Source organism: Gadus macrocephalus, chromosome 5, assembly GCF_031168955.1.
Source record: "Gadus macrocephalus chromosome 5, ASM3116895v1".
NCBI classification, from domain to species: Eukaryota; Metazoa; Chordata; class Actinopteri; order Gadiformes; family Gadidae; genus Gadus; species Gadus macrocephalus.
The window spans coordinates 1,992,353-2,015,993 of NC_082386.1; the positions used below are offsets into that span (position 1 = coordinate 1,992,353).

The following is a 23,641-nucleotide window of genomic DNA, read 5'->3' on the forward strand; positions in this document are numbered from 1 at the left end:
TATCGGTCGGTCCCACGCAGTAGCTCTTTGGACCCCTAGGAGGCAGACCCCCGCTAAAGGACCACTGTGTTTATTCGTCTGCTGTAAATATCCTATTTTGTATGATCCAATCAGAACACTACGTTAAACCCTATAACGACTAGATAGTTTACATCATCAATCTGTTAGAGTAGTTCCATACGTTTTTTTTCAGCATGACATATCTTACCTTTGTTCGTGAAACGGTTTGATACAGGATCCATACCACCTTGTGGTTTAACAGCGTGAAGACTTCCATGCACAGCCAAGAAAGACCCACTGACCCAATGACACACTCAGCCAAGTAAAGACCCACTGACCCAATGACAGCCAAAGATGCACTCAGCCAAATGAAGACCCACTGACCCAAAGACAGCAAAAGACACACTCTGCCCACTAAAGACCCACTACCCAATGACAGGCCAATGGTAGGCCTGTCAGAATAAATAAATGCATAGACGAGGATGGGATTAATAAGTAATAAGTAGCATAATGTGTGGTTGATGCAGGCCGGTAGAAGCAGCTTATGATCCACCTGTCACGTATGATTTGAGAACAATGAAAACAAACAAAAGAAAGATACTGCACTTCAGTCTATAAGTTATGTGTGTCGTTCAGCAGTGCACACAGTGTGTGCACTCAATGACACTGAATTATAATTTCTTGCCAGGTGTAAAGAGTAGATTGTATTGTGACCTCCAGCCCTTTGGGGGGCAGCACTTGGCCTTATGGCCTCCAGCCCTGTGGGGGGCAGCACTGGAGTTCATGTCCCTCTGGGAATCAAGACACAAGAAGAAGACAAAGACGGGGAGGCGGAGGCGGAGGCGGAGGTGGACGGACGGTAACGCAGAACCCGTGATCATAATAACGGATCTACCTCGTTATTTGGGTTGATTACTGAATATGACAATGGAGCTTTCTTTTAACCAGTCCTACGGTAATTTTGTGAAGACAGAGTTGTGGTAAGAGTCCAGATAATATCTTCTAAGGTAGAGAGGTAGGAGAGGCAGCTGTAATGTTTTGCCTTATGTCAACGATATGTTTGTTGTATATTTGTTGTGTTGGTCAAAGATGTGGTACCGTTAGTCTTTTACTAGGTGCTAAATGTTAAACGGACTGCATTTAAACGGCGTTTTTCAAACCAGTTGCCACTCATGGCGCTTTGCACTACTGCCTCACATTCAACCATTCATGCACACATTCACAAACCGACGGCGGTGTGAATGTCCAGCTTACAGCTTAATCAGCTTAATCAACGCAATTGCAATTCATTACGGCTGTAGTTTGTTGAGGACAGCATAGGACAACGTATCAACAAAAATCACAGTGACATGTTGCTCCTATCGATATCTGTGCGAGAAAAGCTCTTAAATCAACGTCCTGGCTGCTGTCTGTTTTAGGGACCGTCTACAAATTACACCCCACAGACTGGTGGTGTCACGTTAAAATTGTACCGGGGGCGAAAATTGTACCGGCCTACGTCATCGTTTGTTTACATCCTGACAACCTGCCCGGCAACAGACGACGCGATGCAGAAAACATGTTTCCAAACGTATTGTATTTAATTGTTTAATCGAAACAATAAAAAAAATTGCCCGCGAAACGGGCGATCGCGTCAAATGACGTAGGAGGGTTCTTGAAACATAATACAGATAACGGATCACTAGATAACACTTGTTTTTACTTTATATTTGTATTGTATTGAATTGTTTAATCGAATTTAGCTAGTAAACTGAGTGTTTTAAGCAGGTTTCATAGTCTAGAATGTTCAAGAACCTTCCTACGTGATTTGACGCGATCGCCCGTTTCGCGGGGACATTTTTTTATTGTTTCGATTAAACAATTAAATACAATACAAATATAAAGTAAAAACAAGTGTTATCGCTATCTATCATAATACAGATAGCGATCCGCTATCTGTATTATGTTATTTCGTCGTTTGGAAACATGTTTTCTGCATCGCGTCGTCTGTTGCCGGGCAGGTTGTCAGGATGTAAACAAACGATGACGTAGGCCGGTAAAATTTTCGCCCCCGGTACAATTTTAACGTGACAGTGGCATAAACGTTACCATGGAATTGTTTCAGGAAAGAAATCACCACAAATCACTTGAAACATATTTTCTCATTCTGATTGCTGTAGTACTTGCCAATGGTGGGCTTTTACTTACTATGGGTCATTATTTGTTGATATTTTGCATAATAGTGGAACAGGATGAAATTAATAGCTAAAATATTCACCAAAAATCAATAAAACTACATTTACTCATTCTGATTGCTGTAGTACTTGCCAATGGTGGGCTATTACCTACTACTGGTCATTATTTGTTGACATTTTGCATAATAGTGAAACGGGATGAAATTAATAGCTAGAATATTCACTAAAAATCAATAAAACTATATTTTCTCATTCTGATTGCTGCAGTACTTGCCAATGGTGGGCTTTTACCTACTACGGGTCATTATTTGTTGACATTTTGCATAATAGTGAAACAGGATGAAATTAATAGCTAAAATATTCACTTAAAATCTATAAAACTACATTTTCTCATTCTGATTGCAGCAGTACTTGCCAATGGTGGGCTTTTACCTACTACGGGTCATTATTTGTTGACATTTTGCATTATAGCAAATGAGGATGGAATTAATAGCTTTAAATATTCACCAAAAATCAATAAAACTACATTTTTTCGTTCTGATTGCTGTAGTACTTGCCAATGGTGGGCTTTTACTTACTACGGGTCATTATTTGTTGATATTTTGCATAATAGTGAAACAGGATGAAATTAATAGCTAAAATATTCACTAAAAATCTATAAAACTACATTTTCTCATTCTGATTGCTGCAGTACTTGCCAATGGTGGGCTTTTACCTACTACGGGTCATTATTTGTTGACATTTTGCATTTTAGCAAATGAGGATGCAATTAATAGTTTAAAATATTCACCAAAAATCAATAAAACTACAATTTCTCATTCTGATTGCTGTAGTACTTGCCAATGGTGGGCTTTTACTTACTACGGGTCATTATTTGTTGACATCTTGCATAATAGTGAAACACAATGCAATTAATAGTTTAAAATATTCACCAAAAATCAATAAAAGTACATTTTCTCATTCTGATTGCTGTAGTACTTGCCAATGGTTGGCTTTGACTTACTACGGGTCATTATTTGTTGACATTTTGCATTATAGCGAATGAGGATGCAATTAATAGTTTCAAATATTCATCAAAAATCAATAAAACTACATTTTGTCATTCTGATTGCTGTAGTACTTGCCAATGGTGGGCTTTTACTTACTACAGGTCATTATTTGTTCATATATTATACATAATAGTGAAACAGGATGCAATTAATAGTTTAAAATATTCACCAAAAAATCAATAAAACTACATTTTCTCATTCTGATTGCTGTAGTACTTGCCAATGGTGGGCTTTTACTTCCTACGGGTCAGTATTTGTTTATATTTTACATAATAGTGAAACAGGATGCAATTAATAGTTTAAAATATTCACCAAAAATCAATAAAAGTACATTTTCTCATTCTGATTGCTGTAGTACTTGCCAATGGTTGGCTTTTACTTACTACGGGTCATTATTTGTTGACATTTTCCATTATAGCGAATGAGGATGCAATTAATAGTTTCAAATATTCACCAAAAATCTATGGAAATACATTTTTGCATTCTGATTGCTGTAGTACTTGCCGATGGTGGGCTTTTACTTGCTACGGGTCATTATTTGTTCATATTTTACATAATAGTGAAACAGGATGCAATTAATAGTTTGAAATATTCACCAAAATGTTTTTTACTATATGAACTAATTCCGGCCCCTAGTAAGTAAAAGCCCACCATTGGCAAGTACTACAGCAATCAGAATGAGAAAATGTAGTTTTATTGATTTTTGGTGAATATTTCTAACTATTAATTGCATCCTCATTCGCTATAATGCAAAATGTCAACAAATAATGACCTGTAGTAAATAAAAGCCCACCATTGGCAAGTACTACAGCAATCAGAATGAGAATATGTGTTTTTATTGATTATTGGTGATTTCTTTCCTGAAACAATTCCATGGTAACCTATGTCACCAGTCCGTGGGGGGTAATTTGTGGATGGTCCCTAAAACAGACGGCAGCCAGGACCGTAGATTACAGCGCTGTTCTTGCACAGATATCGATAGCAACAATTAATTTCGGTATGGTTTTTTGTCAATACGCTGTCCTATACTGTCCTCAACATACTACACCCGTAAAATAGTGCAATTGTGTTGATTAGGCCGATTGCGGGATGAATCCGATTGCAAAACTGAATATCCGGCGAATATCCAACCTGCTGCTAACTTTTACCCGCTCCATGGGTGAACCCAGGCCCCCAGGAACAGTGCATACTTCCGCAATCCACCAGGGCCCCGTTTCCCGAAAGCATCTTTAGCCTAAGTGGATCGCAGAGTGGGTCGTACGAGCATCGTACAGTTTTCACACCGTTTCCCGAAAGCATCTTTGGTAACGAACCTCTTAAAAACGCTCGTAGCTAACGAGTGCTCCAGGGTACTCGTAGGACGCTAAGAGCCTCGTTAGCCTACTATAGCCTCAGTGGCGTAACCAGCGGACATTCCTAGTATTGGATGCGTTTTATTATAACACATTGGTAATGGTGTATCACGTGCGTCTGAGCCTAATGTGGGCCATTATGTTCTTAGTTTGAGAGAGACAGTCCAGGAAATGTTTGAGCAGGCAGGGCACTTAAAATGTGTGAGAGAAAGTGGGGGGGATTTGTGCAGACTGACAGGCCACTCATAAAACGTAGCCTAAAATAATGTAAAAAAATAAAATAATGATAAAAATATTAATTATAAAATATTATAAAAATGCAAAGGAGCAGGCAAAAGGCTGGGATATGGTGGGTGTACTGTTCTCACAAAGGATTATTCAAGGATCAACAGCCATGTGGTGATGCAAACACGCCATCACGTCTTCTCTCGTTGTGTTTACACCGTTACTTCCTGCTTCCTGTTACTAGGTTGCTTTCAAAATAAAGGCTCCGTAATACCTTTGCAACAATAAAACGTTTCAACAGTAACTTTAAGTGTCTTTTAATATAAAACCTATTCAGGGCAGAACAGTGGGGATTGGTCACGTTGACGGGAATGTTTAGTGACATGTGGGAGGGTGGAGGGGGTTAAAAAAAAGTATCAATCACTCTTGCTCTTCGACGTGCATGAAAACCAGCCGCGTAGTTATGAGGGAGGCCGTCCTCACACCGATCTTCCTCGTCGTCATCGTCCTCAATGTCCCCCGGTTCAACCAAAGCTACCCCAGCCTTAGCTGCAATGTTGTGCAACATAGCTGTCACACATATCACAGCGCATGACTTGGCCGGCGAAAACTGGAGCCCTCCGCTGGACTTGTGAAGGCATCTAAAGCGCAACTTCAACCTCCCGATCGTGCGCTCAGGATTAGTACTGATATATATGTCGGCCTAGGCTTAATCAATTGTGTTTTAATATCTTTAGCATTCATATTATTGCAATCTATTCTTTTCGTAGGCTACTCTGTTGGCCTTGATGGGGAGATATTTTAACCCTTTTTAACCCCATTTTCCTCCGACATTCCTGCGTCTCCCCCTGCGTCATAGCCCGTTTCAGCACCATGTCAGTGGACAGGTACAATCCTACGATCGTCGTGAGTGCAGCGAATGCACGTTCACGTTAAGAGGAGTTTCGGGAAACGCTCCAAAGAAATTATCGATGGTTCGAAAGATCCATCGAGAGAATGATCTTACGAGCTATGATCCATCGATATCGGGAAACGGGGCCCAGTGCTCAGCGGTATTGCAGCTGTTTATGCCGCGTTTCCACTGCAGGGTGCGGAACGGATCGGATCGCAAAGGTGCGGTAGGGAGGGGGCGGTATAGCCCTGCTCAGTTCCGAGGTCGCGTTTCCACTGCCGACAGTACCCTTTGTGGTAGGCCGGATGTCGATCGCCGCGGCAGCTACGTAAACATCGTCTTCCTCCCAAGAATGCAGACGAACGTCTCCACCTCCTTGTTCGCCCAAGCAAGCGTTTTACGCGACAAGTTAATTGTAAAGAATAATACCTCGAGGCTACTGTTCGTTTGTTTTTATCCCCGCGTCAACCGGAAGTGACGATTCTGTCGACCAATCAACGGAGGGGGGGTGTAGCTAGAATTTCACGGGACCCTTTCAGGCGTCTCGTCTCGTTTGCGGTACCCCAATGGAGGAGTCCCGAGAACGGGGCCGGAACGGGTACGGCAAAGTCCGGGTCACGCCCACTTTTGGCGGTGGAAACGCGACCCGACCCGCACCTATCCGATCCGTTCCGCACCCTGCAGTGGAAACGCGCCATTATTAGCGGGCTGTGGAAGGGTCCCTCAATTCATGGAGATCCGGTGTTACACCGAATCCTGCGTCCCACCGAAAAATGTGACCCCAGGGGGCGCTGTTGCACATTTTCTGCAACATGCACGTTTGCATTATTACAAAAACATTAATAAAACATAAGCTCTCCCGCCACCGGTGGGTCTTTCTTTTCTTGATCCTAACATTAATTCTAAACAGCGTTTTACACAGTAGCCTATAATAGGAAATTCTCAAAGGTAAATCAGCGTAATTTAACACTGACTATAGCTTTTAATGGGTAAAAAAGCAATGGTGAAGGACCGTACCAAACGCCCTATCATTGTAGGGGTCTGTGAAATGCTAATCAAATCAAAACAAATGTAGTTATTAAGCACCTTTAATAAAAAGGCAATTGGTTGGGGGGAGATCTTATGTTTTATTTATGTTTTTGTCACACCTGTGTACGCTTGCATATTGCTCGCGCATATTGCAAAAAAAAAAAAAAAAATATGCAACAGCGTCCCCTGGGGTCACACTTTTCGGTGGGTCGCAGAATTCGGTGGAACACCGGAAGTAGAATTTGTCTCCGCAAAAAATCTCTGGCTATCAATCAAAGGCTCATAATTATCTTTATGCCATGTACTAATAAAATGTAAGTTTTCTCTTTTCAAAACGCGTTTTATGAGCGGTTGTCTTTATTTATTATGGGGTTGGCAGCCGAAAGGAGTCGTAGTGAAACCTGTTTCTTTAATAGATCCCATGTTTCGGCCCGGCATCCGAGAGGGCTCATAAGTTAACTTCTCTTGTCCGAGGTTGTTTTTTCATTTTACTTAACATGAATGACGTTGATGTTTTTTAGGCACTTTTTTATCACTTAAAGTCTCTGAGGGATTTGTAGACTGGTTCAGCTGTTTGACGCGTTGACTCAATAGTGGCGAAGTCACGCCCCTTCCGGTAGAGCCCATGGGACCTATGAGATCGATAATATGAATGGGTTTCAATGGAGAGAAAGTAATTATTTTTTGGTCCCAGTCTTTCTATGCCCTTGATTACACTTATGTTGTTTGTGGATTTGAATTCTATTTTTTCATGCAAAGAAAGCTAAAAAAATTTGCGAAGAAGTTGGATAATGTAAGGTTTTGTGTGAGGCCCCTTTGTGGAACTCAGGTACAGACATGGCAATCTCTATTCTCCACTTCACCGCTTTTTTTCAAGGGGAGGATAAAAGCATCGAAAGAGGAGAAAAACATTATAAATCGGGGCATGTGGAGAATTTCAGTTATGCAGATGGGGAGATTGTCGGTCTTGTCCACGCCAGTCGCAGGGAGCGTGACGTCACATACGAGACGTGTAATCTTTCTCATTGTGTTTTCTCTACAGCCTTTAACTGAACAATTGCACAATAAACGGTCAAACTCTTGACATGAAAGATTATCATTTAAATCCACAAATAACATGTGTAATCCGGGGCATATAAAGACTGGGACCAGAAAATAATTACTTTCTCTCAATTGAAAGTGAAACCCATTCATATTTTTCGATCTCATGGTCGCATGGGCTCTACCAGAAGGGGCGTGACTTCGCCGCTCCATAACTCGCTCCAGTTCCTCTGCTTGCGATCATTGCGATCACCATTTATTGATCCATTCATTCAAAAGATCCTAAGACAAAGACTGGCATTCTATGTAATTCTTAATATTTAGTCTGTTGTTTTTATTGCTTTGTATTTGTATTTATCTTTGCTCTGTTTTGATTTTGTGCAAGTGTTTTAAATATTTTACTAATTATAGGCCTACATGTAAGGTGTCCTTAAGTGGCCTGAAAGGTGCCCATAAATAAAATGCATTTTATTATTATTGTTATTATTATTATTATTATTAATATAACATTATGGCTCCATCAAAAGCAATGTACACCTGCCCTTTACAGTTATTAGTTATACTTAACTACCTAGACATCTCTAATCTTATTCACATACAGTAGGCCTGATTTCCTCTGTATTTTTTTCAGTTTCAGTGTAACTTGTTTTTTAAACCTGACGCACCATCATATCTGTCTGATTTATTGCACCCACACGTTCCAGAAACAGAAAAAATATATTAAAAAACGAGTGGTAATTATGATTTGTTTTTTAAATACAAAAATGAAAATGTATATACAAGGTGTTTTTCTTTATTAGGTCTTTATAATGTATTTTCTTTTTTTATCCATGTTTAGTAACGCACACTTCTGAAGACCTCAGTCCTCAGGATCCTAAGAGGTCATTACAATGTCGTCTGGCTACCCACCCCAGTCCCCTGCTGTGGCCAAGACAGAGGTCCCCTTAGATGGAGAATGCCCCCTCTTGGCGGCCACCTTTGCTTATTGGGACAACATTTTGGGTCCACGTGTGCGCCACATCTGGGCCCCTCGAATTGATCAGTCTCTTTTGCTCAGTGATGGAGAAATCACTTTCCTGGCCAACCACACCCTGAACGGTGAGATCCTGCGCAGCGCCGAGTGCGGCGCCGTGGACGTCAAGTTCTTTGTCCTGGCAGAGAAAGGTGTGATCATTGTGTCCCTGATCTTCGACGGAGAGCTGAAGGGGGATAAGAACACCTGTGCCCTCTCGATCATCCTGCCGCAGACAGAGCTGGCCTTCTACCTCCCTCTCCACGCTATATGCGTTGAACGGTTTCAACACGTCATCCGCAAGGGACGCATTTGGATGCAAAAGGTTTCCTACTTGATAACTGACACATTTTCTTCCATAATTTCACCAAAGTTTTTTTTTCCTATTCTCCACGCAACATTTGAACAAGTCTTAGTTGTAGTACATGAAGTTGCATTGCTTAGTAACCATGAGGGAAAGGCACTTTATTTAGCAAATATGACAAGATGTTGCAACGTATGAAAAACTGTAAACTGCTCCTGGGGCGGACTGAACACGAAGCATAAAACATGGTATAGAAGTGTTTAGATGTTTAGATGGAGTTTAAACTATTTAATCAAAGTGGTGCGGACTGCTTCCTGTCTTCAGGGTTACAACATTATCTCAGTGTTGAGCTCGGAGATCCTTCCTATCATGGAGTTACTGGCCTCTATGAAAACGCATCGAGTGCAGGAGGATATAGACGTAAGTAACATGACCACACATTTGTGCCATTGGGAGGAAGATCAAATGTCTGAAATATAAGAATAATAATCAGGATAATAAACAATTGGGTTCCTACGTTTTTCGTAGGACCGCTTATAATATAAACCTACTTAAAGAAACCCTAGCTACTGTGCCAATCAAACATTCCGAGTCTGGATTATATTTGCTGTTGTGAGCTCTAACAGGTTCTCCAGCCATTCTACTAATGGGTCTGCAGTTGCACAGCCTTGCTGTAACATCACTGATTGGAAATATTTTCATCACAATTTGTAAACCAAGCGACCTTTTGTACTCTGGAAAGCTTTGTGTTGACATGAGATTGAAATTCTAATGAAACTGAAGCAACATAATCGACATACTGGAGCTTTAGATTAGGGCTGCTCGATTATGGAAAAAATCATAATCACGATTATTTTGGTCAATATGGAAATCACCATTATTCAAACAATAATTTTATTGAGTTTGAAAACATGATGTATTTATTCAGCATGTCTCCCAATAAACACTTTGTAATTGAGAACTTTTCGCCTTAAAGAAATACACAAAATAGTCTTTTAGATTTGAAAATGTTCAAATCTAAAATAATGTGCAGATATATATATATATATATATATATATATATATATATATATATATATATATAATAGTTTTGTGATCGTTTGACGCTAAAATTGAAATCGTGATCATGATTCGATTAATCGCCCAGCCCTACTTTAGATTATCCAGGTTTGGTCGATAACAAATGCCAATGCATCCATCACAAGAAATTTCTTATGGATAACAACCCAATTTATTTGAATTCTTTCTCTACAAAACCTTCTGAGCTAGATCAGAGACACGGTTTTAAATGACGATGATATCGGAGACAGCTGCCATGAAGATTTCCTCCACAAGTGAGTACATTCATGATTCCTTTCGTAGTACAGCACAATCGGAACCTCTGGATCATCCATTCTGGTCCGGTCACATGTGGTTAATTTCATAAACCAATAAAAAAAAAAGGAATTATGCATATCCGTTAGTAAAAGTAATGTAATGTCCTTTTTGGGTATGGCATCTTCCTGTTAACACAAGCATGTTGAATATCTCTTTGTGTTTGACTGTGGTTGCATGAAAGACAGCTGTTGTCAAAACCACCCCAGGTGATCAAGTGATGTACACAACTCTGTGGACAACACAGCTGGTAGAAACGTCTCAATGATAACTTGGATAAAAGCGTCTGCTAAATGCCGTAAATGTAATTGTAAATGATCTCCCGTGTGTGTGCCCTCAGAGCCATCAGTTCCCATCTGCAGACCTGCGGCTGTTCCATGGTTGTTGGAAGTAACCCGGATAAAGTGAACAAGGTGAATGGAGGTCCCTGTGGACAGGGGGCAGACTGCTGCATCACCTGCATTTTTTTCTTACATTTGATACATTTTTCATACCATAAGCAACACGTTGCACAGCGAAACGTAGGATAAATCAACAACATATTGGCTTAAGGCTCTGCTTTGTGTGGGCTGTCTTTGCCTTGTCATCTGTACAGCTGTGAAGGCATCCTGTATCAACTCTGAATGTGTCTCTCCTTTTGTTAGATGGTTCGGACGCTCTGCCTCTTTCTCACACCGTCTGAAAGGAAATGTTCCCGCCTTTGCAAGGCGGACTCTTCCTTCAAGTACGAGACTGGCCTGTTTGTTCAGGGGCTGCTCAAGGTACCAAGATATTAGATTTGATGCTACGTTGTATTACCTATGTTTTTGGTGACTTCATTCCCTCTTCTCTATTCACACGGATGGGCACGAGTAGTAAATTCCAAACTCGAGTGATCGAAGGAATTCCTTGAGGATCAATCGAGTACTCGTTTCATCGAATCTATTTTTAGAATGCAACGCATCTGCAGCAGGAATAGGCCTAATGATGAACGGCAATATTACCAACCAAACATGTAATGCTTATTCTCCATTAAAACAGTCAGTTATCAGAGTATTCATTATTTATTTTTGCAAATGTTCAAAACACATTTTCCTTCCAAAAATAAATATGCGTCTCACAATTTAAATCACGTCGAACCAAAGCTTGTAACGGTTTAAAAAAAACAAAAACGAAACAAGTAGCCTAACCATTGCAAATAATTTAAAGCTGCAAATAAAACGGCAGCAAATGGGCTATGGAAATACTCAGCGTTGTGATCTTCTCTACACGGCCGGGACTACAGCTGCGTCTTGCGGCGGTGAAAATAGCCGACACACTTGGTTGCTGCTGGTCTGCTTTCCCGAACTCACCGTTGTGTTTCAGGAGCATATGTTGCCGCATAGTACTTACTCTGGTAGCTCGATTTTGCTTGGCATATTTTACATTTCACCTTATGATCTCCTATTTCTTTAAAGTATTTAAATTCTTCGCTGCGCTTTGCTTTAACCGCCATCTCTTAACTTTTTGAATTCTGGCGTGCCTGCACACGGCACGGCACGCGCCACACAGAAATGATACATTTCATTAGTTTTTTGCCCATGGCATGTGTTAGTGGCGCCGCACAGAAAATTGATACATTTGCTTCAGAAAACTTTGTTTGTGTGTGTATATGCAAACTCGAGTTTGCCTGTCCACCAACCGAGTTCATTTGTAACGAGGAGTACTCGAGTAATCGATTCCTTACGCCCATCCCTAACACGTATCCATTTAGCAGACAACACTTTTATCCAAGCCACTTCAAAATTTAGCACATTTACATTTACATTTAGGGCATTTGGCAGACGTTTTTATCCAAAGTGACTTACAATAAGTACATTTGTCAGAAGAAGGTGAAACAATATATCGCAGTTGGTACATTAAAGATGTTCAGTACTGTAACAGTGCTGCTTCCAACTGTAACAATCAAAACAATCAATCCACATTGGATGAGCTACCTTAGGTTTTTGTGCTGCACCACCTCGTTAACAGCAGACCCTGCAGAGCGTGCGGTACGGTGTCGCCATTGGAATAATAAATAAATCATTAGTGATTATTTGATGATCCAACATTAGCTTTTCTTGCCCGAGATTTCAAAATGATGATTGCAATTCGGAATTCATAATTGTATCCACTCTGACTTTAGCCTGACTAATTTAGCACATAAAAAACATTTTAAAGGGGACCTATTATGCTTTTTCGACTTTTATGACCTATAAACGTTGTTATAATGATTGATAGTCATGTTTAACCATACTAAAGTGTCGAATAATGACGTGCATGCATTTCGACGTATTCCCTGCTGACAGTCTGGGGTGGCTGTGCAGAGCGCTAAACACTCGGGACAACGTTTGCGATTCACTTGTTCACATTTCCGGGAAATCATCTACGTAGAGGCACTCCTGCCGCACCCCCATATGCCTGGTCAAATCCGCCCGCGCGCGCGCTTCAAGGAAGGTAACCAATAATAACGGAGTTGGGTTGGCAGGAGGGGGGCGAGGGGGCGGAGAAGGACGAAACCGAGCGTTAACAGAGAATGCTGAAAGCGCCCAGATGAGAGGAAGAGTTTCCCGAAAATCTACATCGTTTTTTTGCATGGTTAAACATGACTATCAATCATTATAACAACGTTTATAGGTCATAAAAGTCGAAAAGCATAATAGGTCCCCTTTAATGAAAAGCCTGTTTCTTTGGTTTTGTGTTGATTTACCAAGTTTTTTTTAATGACTATGAACCACTCAGTTTCCTGAGTGAATGAGTCCCTGATTTAATTACTTGTTCTTGTAGTTTGACATTGGTGTGGAAGGAGCATTGATTTTTCAATTACACATTATTATAATGTTATCGTTTTTCCACTTGTAGGACTCCACCGGTAGCTTTGTGCTGCCCTTCAGACAGGTGCTGTACTCGCCTTACCCGACTACACACATCGACGTGGACATCAACACCGTGAAGCAAATGCCGCCGTGCCAAGAACACGCATATAACCAGCGGCGCTATATGCGTTCAGAGCTCAGTGCGCTATGGCGGGCAGTCAGTGAGGATGACATCGCCCCCGACATGATCATTCACACCGACGAGGGTTTCACACCTGACCTGTAAGGCTGAATGTTGGATCAGTACTCAGTAAAACACAGTACTACCTGGAATATAATGTGAATTTACTGAATACTTCTCTCTCTTTCATAACAAATATTTTTGTCAAATCCTCTCATCTTTTTAGAAATATCTTTCAAGATGTCATGCACAGAGATACACTGGTGAAGTCATTCATTGATGAGGTAAGCTATAACTCTCGTTAATGGTTTTGATTTATGCTTTTTGTAGTGACAGGCACACCCTTTTCCATTACTTAGTTGAAGCAGCTTTGGCAGCAATCACAGCTCCGATGTCCTGGGTTTGGCTTTAATAGACATAGTTAAAGGTCCCATGGCATGCTGATTTATAGATGCTTTATTATAGATATTAGTGGGCCCCTAACGCAGTATTTGAAGACGTTCGCGAACTTCAGCCGTGGTGCAGAATTACAGCCACTTACGACCCAGTCGCACATTGAGCTTTCCCCAAATGCGCCGTTTCGGTGTCTGTAGCTTTAAAGCAAATGAGGAGGTGAGAGGCGGGTCAAGGAGGAGGGTGGGGGTGTGGCCCTGAGCAGCTTGCGGCCACGGTAGTGGAGTCCTGGAGCTCTATATCTAAATAATACCATATTATCTATAGATATCTATATCATAATATATATTATCATGGCCAAAACCTGTGTGCGCCTCCAGACGATATTATGAATCTCAAACGCGTGCGTCGGGTTCTCCGACGTCTCTGGTTCTTCAACGTCCACATCAATCTGAAGTAGACTGAACCATGACATGGAGGAGAGAGGGATTGTTGCCCGCGATTGTTGACCGGGATTGTGTCCCGCCGGAGCCTCGCTGCCAAGGCAGCGGGCAGCGGTCAGCGCTTAGGCACCACCGTCTCCTGCAGCGGGCATCGGGCAGCGCCGAGGCGATGGTCCCTCGGCAGCGGGAAGCGGAAGACAATCCCGGCAACAATCCCTTTTTCTTCCATCTCGTGGTTCATGTACTTCAGGGAGTCAAAGCCAAAGTTCCTTTCCCCCAATTCCTTCTCAACCATGGCTGAGGTAACCCCCACTACGAGTCTCGTTGTGGAAATACCAGAAACGTCAAAGAACCGACGTGTGCCACAACACCAACAGCAGAACGGTTATCCAAATAACAAAGAAGTGTACAACACTTGCGTTACAGTGTGTGTTATCATACACACACACACACTTATGGCGCAGTCGTAGCTCATTGTCTCATTGGCGGGCCAAATTCGCTGGGCGGGCAAGGCAGAGAATGGGGAGGTAACCTGGCCCCTTATGACGACATATGGGGCCACATTCCAAATCAGTGCGCCGGAGCTTTTTTCAAAGGCCAGCAGGATACTTAGTGCTCGTTTTACACCGAACGCAAGTTTTAGCCACTGGGGGACGATAGGCAGGGAAGGGGAACTCATATTAATGTTAGGAAACCTTATAAAATGAGATTTTCATGCTATGGGACCTTTAACAAACAGAGTTAACATACATTCTCCCTCTTTTAACGTGCATACAAAGTCATTAACGTGGTGCGCGTATTCTGCTAACTGCACTGTCCATAACTATTTGATAGGACGTTATTTGTATCATCTGGCTATTTCCTTATTTTTCCTTGTACAAACCATTTGCGTTAATGTATCGCTCATAAACTATTACATTTAAGATAGGGTTGTTGCTGTCGGTGGCCATGTCCACGTGGTGAGGACAGCACTAATCCAGGATTATAATCTGAACCGCTCCGTATGGTCGGCTGTATCGTGGGCTGGTGATAGTGTTGTTGGACGGGGATCCATTTGACCTTTTGGGCACGCGCTCGATCAATCTGGGGCCGTATTCCGTAATAGTCTTGGGGCTAAAAGTAGCTCATAAGTTGCGAATTTAGGAGAAATAAAAAATAATGGCCGTGTCAGTCTTCAATTTTGGAGACCTTAAAAGTCCTCGAGAGGACTCCTAACTCAGTAAGACCTATTAACAAAGAATCTTAAAATTGCTGGACTGCGGATACAACGTCATTATCGTGGTCTTCACAAACTTTTCATCATGTGAATACTCTGCTAACTGCACTGTCCATATCTATTTGATAGGACTTAAATTGTAGCCTCGGCTATTTCCTTATTTTTCGTTGATTTTGTGGGCTTGTTTGTGGGATGTTGCTGATGAGTTTCACCGAGACTGCCTGCACTCAACAACCAATCACTGTACTGACTGCTTCTAAACTTGTGCACGAGAATCGATTTAAGGGGCGTCACTCTTATGGTGTGTTCCAGATGCCTCGTACACCTCCCGCACAAGTAGCTCTTGGGATGTAAGGTGTAATCCATTTGTATGGTACGCCGGTAGGTGGTAGTTGTAAGTTGTAAATCTCCCAGCCATCTGCCCCCTTTTGGTCGGTCCCACTCGCTATTCTGAAAGTAGAGCGAGTTAAGTGATGGTGTGTTCCTGAAACCTCGGACGCCAGCCTTCCAAGTTGCACTTTTGATGTAATTTCCAGTCTCAGAGCTTTTATAGTGTTCCTGTTCGACTTTGTGATTGTGTCATGAAATTGGCTAGATGTTGCTAATTGTTAGCTACATTAGTCTATTTAGCAAACCAACTCGAAAACAAACAAGACAACTTTACATTGTATTGCACGCACAGCAAGACCATGCGATGCATAAATTGGTGACCGGAAGAAAGTAGCAAGGTAATCAAGTGTATAAGAGCATTTAAAATCAACATAAAATGACCAACGTGGTACAAATACAAAGAAAATAAATCTCTTCACGGGTGCAGCAATTTTTTTGAGCACTCTCGGCCTACTCTCAGAAGTCCGAGAGCTGAAAATAAAAAGGGGGGTTGCCTCCGAGAAATGCCACAAGAAAGCTGGGAGATTTTCCAACTTCCGACTCAGAAGACAGCCTCCGAGGATTCAGGAACACACCATCTGTTGGCTAAATCTGGCCCCAGTTGCCGAAAGGAAGTAGAATCATCAGAGCGTCATAAGGTGTCGTTCACGAGAACTTCCCAACGTCGTGAAAATTATTTCCCCATAATTCCCAGCGATCTGAACAGGCCATTACACCGGGATTCCACCGGACGTGTACGCGCCATGGAACGGCTGCGTCCTCTGCCCTGCGTCTGTAGCCCTTTTACCCCTATAATAAAGAGGGCAGGGCCCTAGGTTCTTCTATCAATCTTAACAGAACTAGTTTTGATTTCCTATATTTGGTAACCATACAACAAGAGCATCCTTAATAAATATTAAACACTGAACATACACAATATCAACACTGAATTAGTAAGCAGCCAACAAAAAGGTAAGTAGTTGAACGTTTACTTATTTTAGAACAAAATATAAATGCATGTGCATGTCACAGATAATAACATCACTAAACTAAGCCGGCATAATATATAAAAGAAAACATAAGAAAAACAATCCCGTACAAAAAGAAAACCCTGTTGCAGGCCTGTTGATGAGTAGTAGTCCTCTTCGCTCCTCCGAGCCAAAGAGAACACGGTAGGCTACTCACACGTCCAGGTGAGCGGCAACGGGCGTCCTTGAATGTCCGTGGAAAGACCAGTATGGGGAAAGTCTGCGAAAGTCTGTCTAAAGGACAAAGGCGCTCCTCACTGGCTTGTTGCTTGATTCCTCTTCGCCAGAGGAAGGTGAGCCAACCCTCGTGGTCACACCCACTATCTGGTGCAGAGGTCCACGGGAAAATCCCTTGTAGTAGCGTCGCTAGCCGCGCTGGTTAGCAGGCCACTACTGTTCAGCTACTTTCGTTAAGCAACTGACCGGGTCGTTTATGTGGACTGGTCCGGTGGAGCTTTCAGTAAAGTTCGTGTTGAACTTTATATTGAATTTTAAGAGTTGCTGATATGTCATCAACAGACTGTACTCCATCGAAAACCATGTGCTCCATCCAACGAACGTCTTTCCTCCTCTCTTCCCAACTCCGGCACGTCCCCCCTTTCCTCTACTTTCCCGCCTTCCCCACATTCACCCCCGAACACCTCATCTCGCCCCCTCCTGGCTGGATGGCCACATCACAGTTCAATTAAGCAAAGGACATATACAACATTTACAATACATCAAATAACATTTACAAAGTTTGCAATCATTACACAAACGCCAAAAACATTATGTAAAATAATAAACTCTTATATAATGTTTATTCTTATGAATAATTAGAACCCAAATCCCAACTGGGTTACACCCTCCCCCTTCTAAAAAGGTCTGTATGTCCTCATACAACACTAAAAGACTCAAACTAAGGGATATGGAGAGTTACAAATGTTGCTTTAAGTATGTCCAATCTTAATGACAATACCTCTGTGTACAATTGTCAAAGGCTGATCTCTGGATCTACCCGGCTCATCATATGTAAGCCTGACTGGTGGCCTTATTGCTCTCTTTGGCCTAGGTTCAGATCTTAGCCTCCCATTATCTTTGGACACATTGAAAGTCTCTTGATCAGGGCCAGACTCTGAATCCGTATCACTGGTGTCACCAGGAGCTAACTCTCGATCAGACTCTTGGTCTCTCAACCTATGGTGCTCTGGCTCTGCGTCATCATCAGATGAGGATATAGCATCAGCAGCACCACTTCCATCTGCCTGATGGTTCTCTTCTTGAGGAGCAATTGTGTGTCTAACATTGTCTAGAGCTCTGTGAAACAACTCTCTCGGGTAAGTTCTGCAAGGTGAATACAACTCAGGGTCAGATGACGAATCAGACATTTCCTGCAACTCCCTTTGTACTTTTTGCGTTTCAGGTGAGGATATTTCACTCCTCCGGTGAGTCACAGCTCTGGTTTTTGGTCTGACAGGTAAATCAATCACCGGGTCTGTGTTTGGCATTCTCACAAACTGCCCGATGGGAAGGAGATTGTCTCTGTGAATCGTCTTGGTGCCAGTTCCTCCATTCTCACGTTTTATCTTGAACACCGGAAGATTAGGCATCTTCCCCACCACCACATAAGGATCAGGGCTCCATTGGCCTTCTAACTTGTGTTTCCCTCTCAGGCCCCAGTTCTTGAGCAGCACTCTGTCGCCAACCTCCAACGACTGTATTCCGACTCTTTGGTCGTAAGCCTTCTTGTTTCTCTGGTGCCTTTTATCTGCAGCCGCAGATGCTAGCTTAAAGGCTTCTTTCAGGTCTTCTTTTAGCTTTGCTACATAGCGGGAATGACAACCCTCCTCAATGCCATCTGGAGAGGTTCCAAAACACACATCAGCAGGGAGTCTGGCCTCTCTGCCGAACATCAGCCGATATGGCGAATATCCGGTGGCGTCAGACTTTGTGCTATTGTAAGCGTGGACCAGATTACCAACATGCTGGCTCCAGTTGCGTTTTTTCTCCCGGCCCAGAGTCCCTAGCATGGACACTCCCAAAACTATTGCAATTAAATGCAACGCTTTGTCCTTTCTGACATTTTCCTTATAAAAAGGATGATTTGGTACATAAATGACTTCATTCAGGAAGCGATCAGCAGCGGTGACCGCGGCGCAGCCGTGCCGCGGTGCGTACGCCTCCGGTGGAATCGAGCCTTTAGTGATTTATCCTTCCTATGAGTTGGTCTCAGCGGCTTTGAAAATTACTTTTTAAAGGTCTCATGACATGCTATTTTATGTATTCTTTAATATAGGTATTAGTGGGCAACTAACACAGTATTCAAAGACGTTCCCGAAATTCAGCCGTGGTGCAGTTACAGCCACTCCGAGCCAGTCGCACATTGAGCTTCCCCCAAATGCGCTGTTTTGGTGTCTGTAGCTATAATGCAAATGAGGAGGAGCGAGGCGGGTCAAGGAGGAGGGTGGGGGTGTGGCCCTGAGCAGCTTGCAGCCACGGTACCATGCGCTCTGTTTACAGTGGATGTATCGCAATGGCGAGGCGCACACAGCCTTTAGCCGTGTTCTGTAAATATTCTAGAACACACGGGAGTCCTGGAGCTCTATATCTAAATATTATCATATAGCCTACATAGATATCTATATCATATAATATATATTATAACGGCCAAAAGCTGTGTGAGCCGATATTATGAATCTCAAACGACCGCGTTGGGTTCTCCGACGTTCCTGGTTCTTCAACGTCCTCATCAATGTGAAGTAGACTGAACCGCGACAAGGAGGAGAAAGGGATCGTTGCCGGGCAGCGCTTAGGCACCTCCGCCTCCGGCGGTGGTCCCTCAGCGGGTCTCAAGCTGGAGACATTCGCCGCCAACAATCCCTTTCTCCTCCATGTCGTGGTTCATGTTATTGAGGGTGTCAAAGCCAAAGTTCCTTCCCCCCAATTCATTCTCAACCTTGGCTGAGATAACCCCCAATACGAGTCTCGTTGTAGAAATACCAGAGACGAGAGTCCGACAGAACGGTTATCCAAATAACAAGGAAGTGTACTGTAACACTTGCGTTACAGTCCTGGAGCTCTATATCTAAATAATATCATATAATACATAGAAATCTATATCATTTAATACATATTATCACGGCCAAAAGCTGTGTGCGCCTCCAGACGATATAATGAATCACAAACGACTTTGTCGGGTTCTGCGACGTCTCTGGTTCTTCCACTTTCACATCAACCTGAAGTCGACTAAACCGCGCGCTGCCTGCTGCCGGCTGCCCGCTGCCGGGCGATGGTGCCTCGCGGCAACCGGCGGCATGACGCAGTTCATGTACTTCAGCCGGTCAAAGCCAAAGTTCCTTTCCCCCAATTCCTTCTCAACCATGGCTGAGATAACCCCCAATACGAGTCTCGTTGTAGAAATACCAGAGACGAGAGTCCGACGTGTTATGCACCATAACGCCAAAAGCAGAACGGTCTTCCAAATAATAAGGAAGTGTACAACACTTCCGTTACAGTCCTGGAGCTCTATATCTAAATAATATCATATAATACATAGAAATCTATATAATTTCATACATATTATCACGGCCAAAAGCTGTGTGCGCCTCCAGACGATATTATGAATCACAAACGACTTTGTCGGGTTCTGCGACGTCTCTGGTTCTTCCACTTTCACATCAACCTGAAGTCGACTGAACCGGGCGCTGCCTGCTGCCGGCTGCCTGCTGCCGGGCGATGGTGCCTCGCGGCAACCGGCGGCATGTCGCAGTTCATGTACTTCAGCCAGTCAAAGCCAAAGTTCCTTTCCCCCAATTCCTTCTCAACCATGGCTCAGATAACCCCCACAACAGTCTCGTTGTGGAAATACAAGACACGTCAAAGAACCGACAAGAAACACTTGCGTTACAGTGTGTGTATTCACACACACACACACGCACACACACACACACACACACACACACACACACACACACACACTCACACTCACACTCACACTCACACACACGTGGCGCTCGCACGGTCGAGTCTCATTGGCGGGCCAACGTCTCTGGGCGGGCCAGGTAGAGTAAGGGGAGGAGCTGAGATTCCTGATGACGTCATGAATACAGACATTCCAAATCAGCGCACTTGAGCCTCCGTTTTTTCAAAGGCGAGCAGAACAGCTCGTGCTCGTTTGACACCAAACGCAAGTTTTAGCCATTGGGGGACCATAGGCAGGCTAGGGGAACTCATATTTATGTTAGAAAACCTCATAAAGTGAGATTTTCATGTCATGGGACCTTTAAAAAAAACTCTTGCGCAAAACCTTAAGATAAAAAACTTTGTGAATACGGCCCCTCGAGACCATGTCAAGGGCCAACCATAATGTGACCGAGAGCAGAGCTCGACAGAGACTTTGACTTCATGGTTTTTGATTCTGACATGCACTGTCAATTGTTAGAACTTGCATACACGGGTTTCTAAATAATGTTGCTATTAAATTCTGGAAAAATCGAAAGGACGATCAGAAACAAACAATACAGTCAATTTGAAATGCCACAGCCGAGTGGGAGATTACAGTTTGTGATTTAATACCTTTGCGTAGTCGTTATGGGTTGATGTGGAGAAAGCTGGCCATGAATCTTAATTTGTTTTTCTTCAATTCTGATAAAATCCCAACACAATATACCAATGCAGTGTTTGCAGTGCATACATTTAAAACAGTATATTGTAATGTTTCACAGGTAGAATATATGCAATGTTTTTATCTCTATATACGTGGACTGGGTGTTGGTGTTGGTGAATGTATGTAATTTATACTGTTTACGAAATTTGTAATGTAGATTCGATTTGTGGTTTTTATTTTTAACTTCGGTCTCTGATTCACAGGTGTTCATGTTAAAGCCCAGTCTGTCCCTGCGGAGCACCTACGTCACCCAGTTCCTGCTGCTAATCCACAGAAAGGCTCTGACCCTTCTGAAGTACATCGAAGATGAGACGTGAGTGGTGTTGATGGTTGTGGAGTACCACTGCCTTCTGATCCATTAGGCTGATATATCATTCAAATCATAATGCGATGGAATGGCCACTTGAAGACATTTGAGTGAATGGACCTGTTTGGAACTGGTGAATTGTAACCAATATTATACGTTTATTTCTACATTTGTCAGAGCGTGCAAGAAGCGATTCAAAAACATTTTCCATTATATATATATCGACCTCTTTGCTGCCTGTGCTAATAGTAGATCTATCGATCGTTCATGGCAGTTGTGCTGTGATGTGAACAAGTGGGCTTGTACTCATGGGACCAAGGGATTCATTTTTTAAGGAATTGAGCTATTGACTGTAGACTAATGATACCATAACATCATATTAATATTACCAGCATACAAGGAACAAACCAGGAACATTCTCAACATAAACATATATCCAATTAGAATTGGGTGGAGCAGGGATCAACCAAGAAGGCCATCGTCATCTCAGACATACTCATTGTTTAGATTTGATATCAAGCATCTTAATAAGTCAATATTTTAATTCGTAAAAAAATAAATAATAATAACAATGACTAATATAATTAGTCATTAGTATGCTTGAATAATCAATCCACACCTCATTCCACAGTCAAAAAGGGAAGAAGCCGTTCCGCTCCCTGCGCAGCCTGAAGGCGGACCTGGACCTGGCGGTGGACGGAGACCTCAGCATTGTGATGGCGCTCGCGGAGAAGCTCCGAGCAGGACTGCACTCGTTCGTGTTTGGGGTGCCCTGCTACACCAGCGCCCAGGACAGAGACGTGCACATGAACCTTTAATCTTCTTGGGTTACAGATGTCACATCCAACAAAAACTGAGCCTAATGTATTTATTGGATTGTAATTAAGTGACTTTATCAGCCTTGTTCATTAAGATAATCTAATCAATCTGTCTTATCTACATCTTAACTTAAATTTGCCACAAGGATGAAGCTTTTATTTTTAATTGATCCTATGAAATGGGTCTACACCTAGTATTCAATCGTCGTGCTGTGGCATGTTTTCAATCACAATTTGTCTTTGAATTTTAATGTTAAAAAAAAGTGTTTGATTTGCCCATTGTTGTATTGTCTTTATATGTATTGCAACCAACTGTTAATAAAACGATAAATAGCTCATGCCTCTAGCGCATCCAATTATTATTTTGTGAAATGTTATGTGTTTGAACTGCCGACATATTTAATTTATTCTATTTTATCCTATATTTAATTGATCTCTTATGTCCCTGCTTGTTTATATGGTGTTATATATATATCACTGTTTGTTCATTGTTCATTGATATTGTCTTAATGTATGCACCTTATTCACCAAGCCAAATTCCTGGGTGGTGTAAAACCCTTGGCAATTAAATCCTTTCTGATTCTGATTCTGATTCTGATATTAATATTGGAATGGTTTCACATATCTAATCCCATTGTTGACTCATTGGGGTCATCTGAGCATCTTAGTATCCACTTCTTATGATTATTGGGACAGTTAGTGATTGACAATCCTGTGTTTCGGTATATATATATATATATATATATATATATATATATATATATATATTTAAGTTTATACATACGATAAACATGAGGAAAACATGTTTAATGAATAATCAGATAAAAAAAACTATCAAACATATCAACCGATAATTAACCAGTTCTATCTAATGAATTATAACAGGAAATAATAGCGCACAGAAAACGTGGGATACTACAACGAGGCAAAGTCAATCCATGGACTTTGGCGCCGCCGCATGGATGGTAGAAGTAAC

The 23,641-nt window shown here is 42.2% G+C and overlaps 1 protein-coding gene across 3 annotated transcripts; it reads left to right on the forward strand.

Moving 5' to 3' along the window:
- Positions 1 to 708: 708 nt before the first annotated feature.
- Positions 709 to 23,001, forward strand: c9orf72 (C9orf72-SMCR8 complex subunit). Of its 3 annotated transcripts, XM_060051150.1 has the most exons (11): positions 738 to 980; positions 8,394 to 8,496; positions 8,601 to 9,099; positions 9,403 to 9,498; positions 10,348 to 10,412; positions 10,793 to 10,865; positions 11,097 to 11,213; positions 13,312 to 13,547; positions 13,673 to 13,730; positions 21,744 to 21,853; positions 22,479 to 23,001. In XM_060051150.1, exons 3-11 carry the CDS (start codon positions 8,653 to 8,655, stop codon positions 22,663 to 22,665), a joined length of 1,389 nt encoding a protein of 462 aa, XP_059907133.1. In that variant the 5' UTR covers positions 738 to 980; positions 8,394 to 8,496; positions 8,601 to 8,652; the 3' UTR covers positions 22,666 to 23,001. The 3 variants fall into 3 exon arrangements, with proteins under 3 accessions (XP_059907134.1, XP_059907133.1, XP_059907132.1); XM_060051151.1 differs by lacking the exon at positions 8,394 to 8,496 and having other exon boundaries at positions 709 to 859; XM_060051149.1 differs by lacking the exon at positions 8,394 to 8,496 and having other exon boundaries at positions 756 to 980.
- Positions 23,002 to 23,641: the final 640 nt, after the last annotated feature.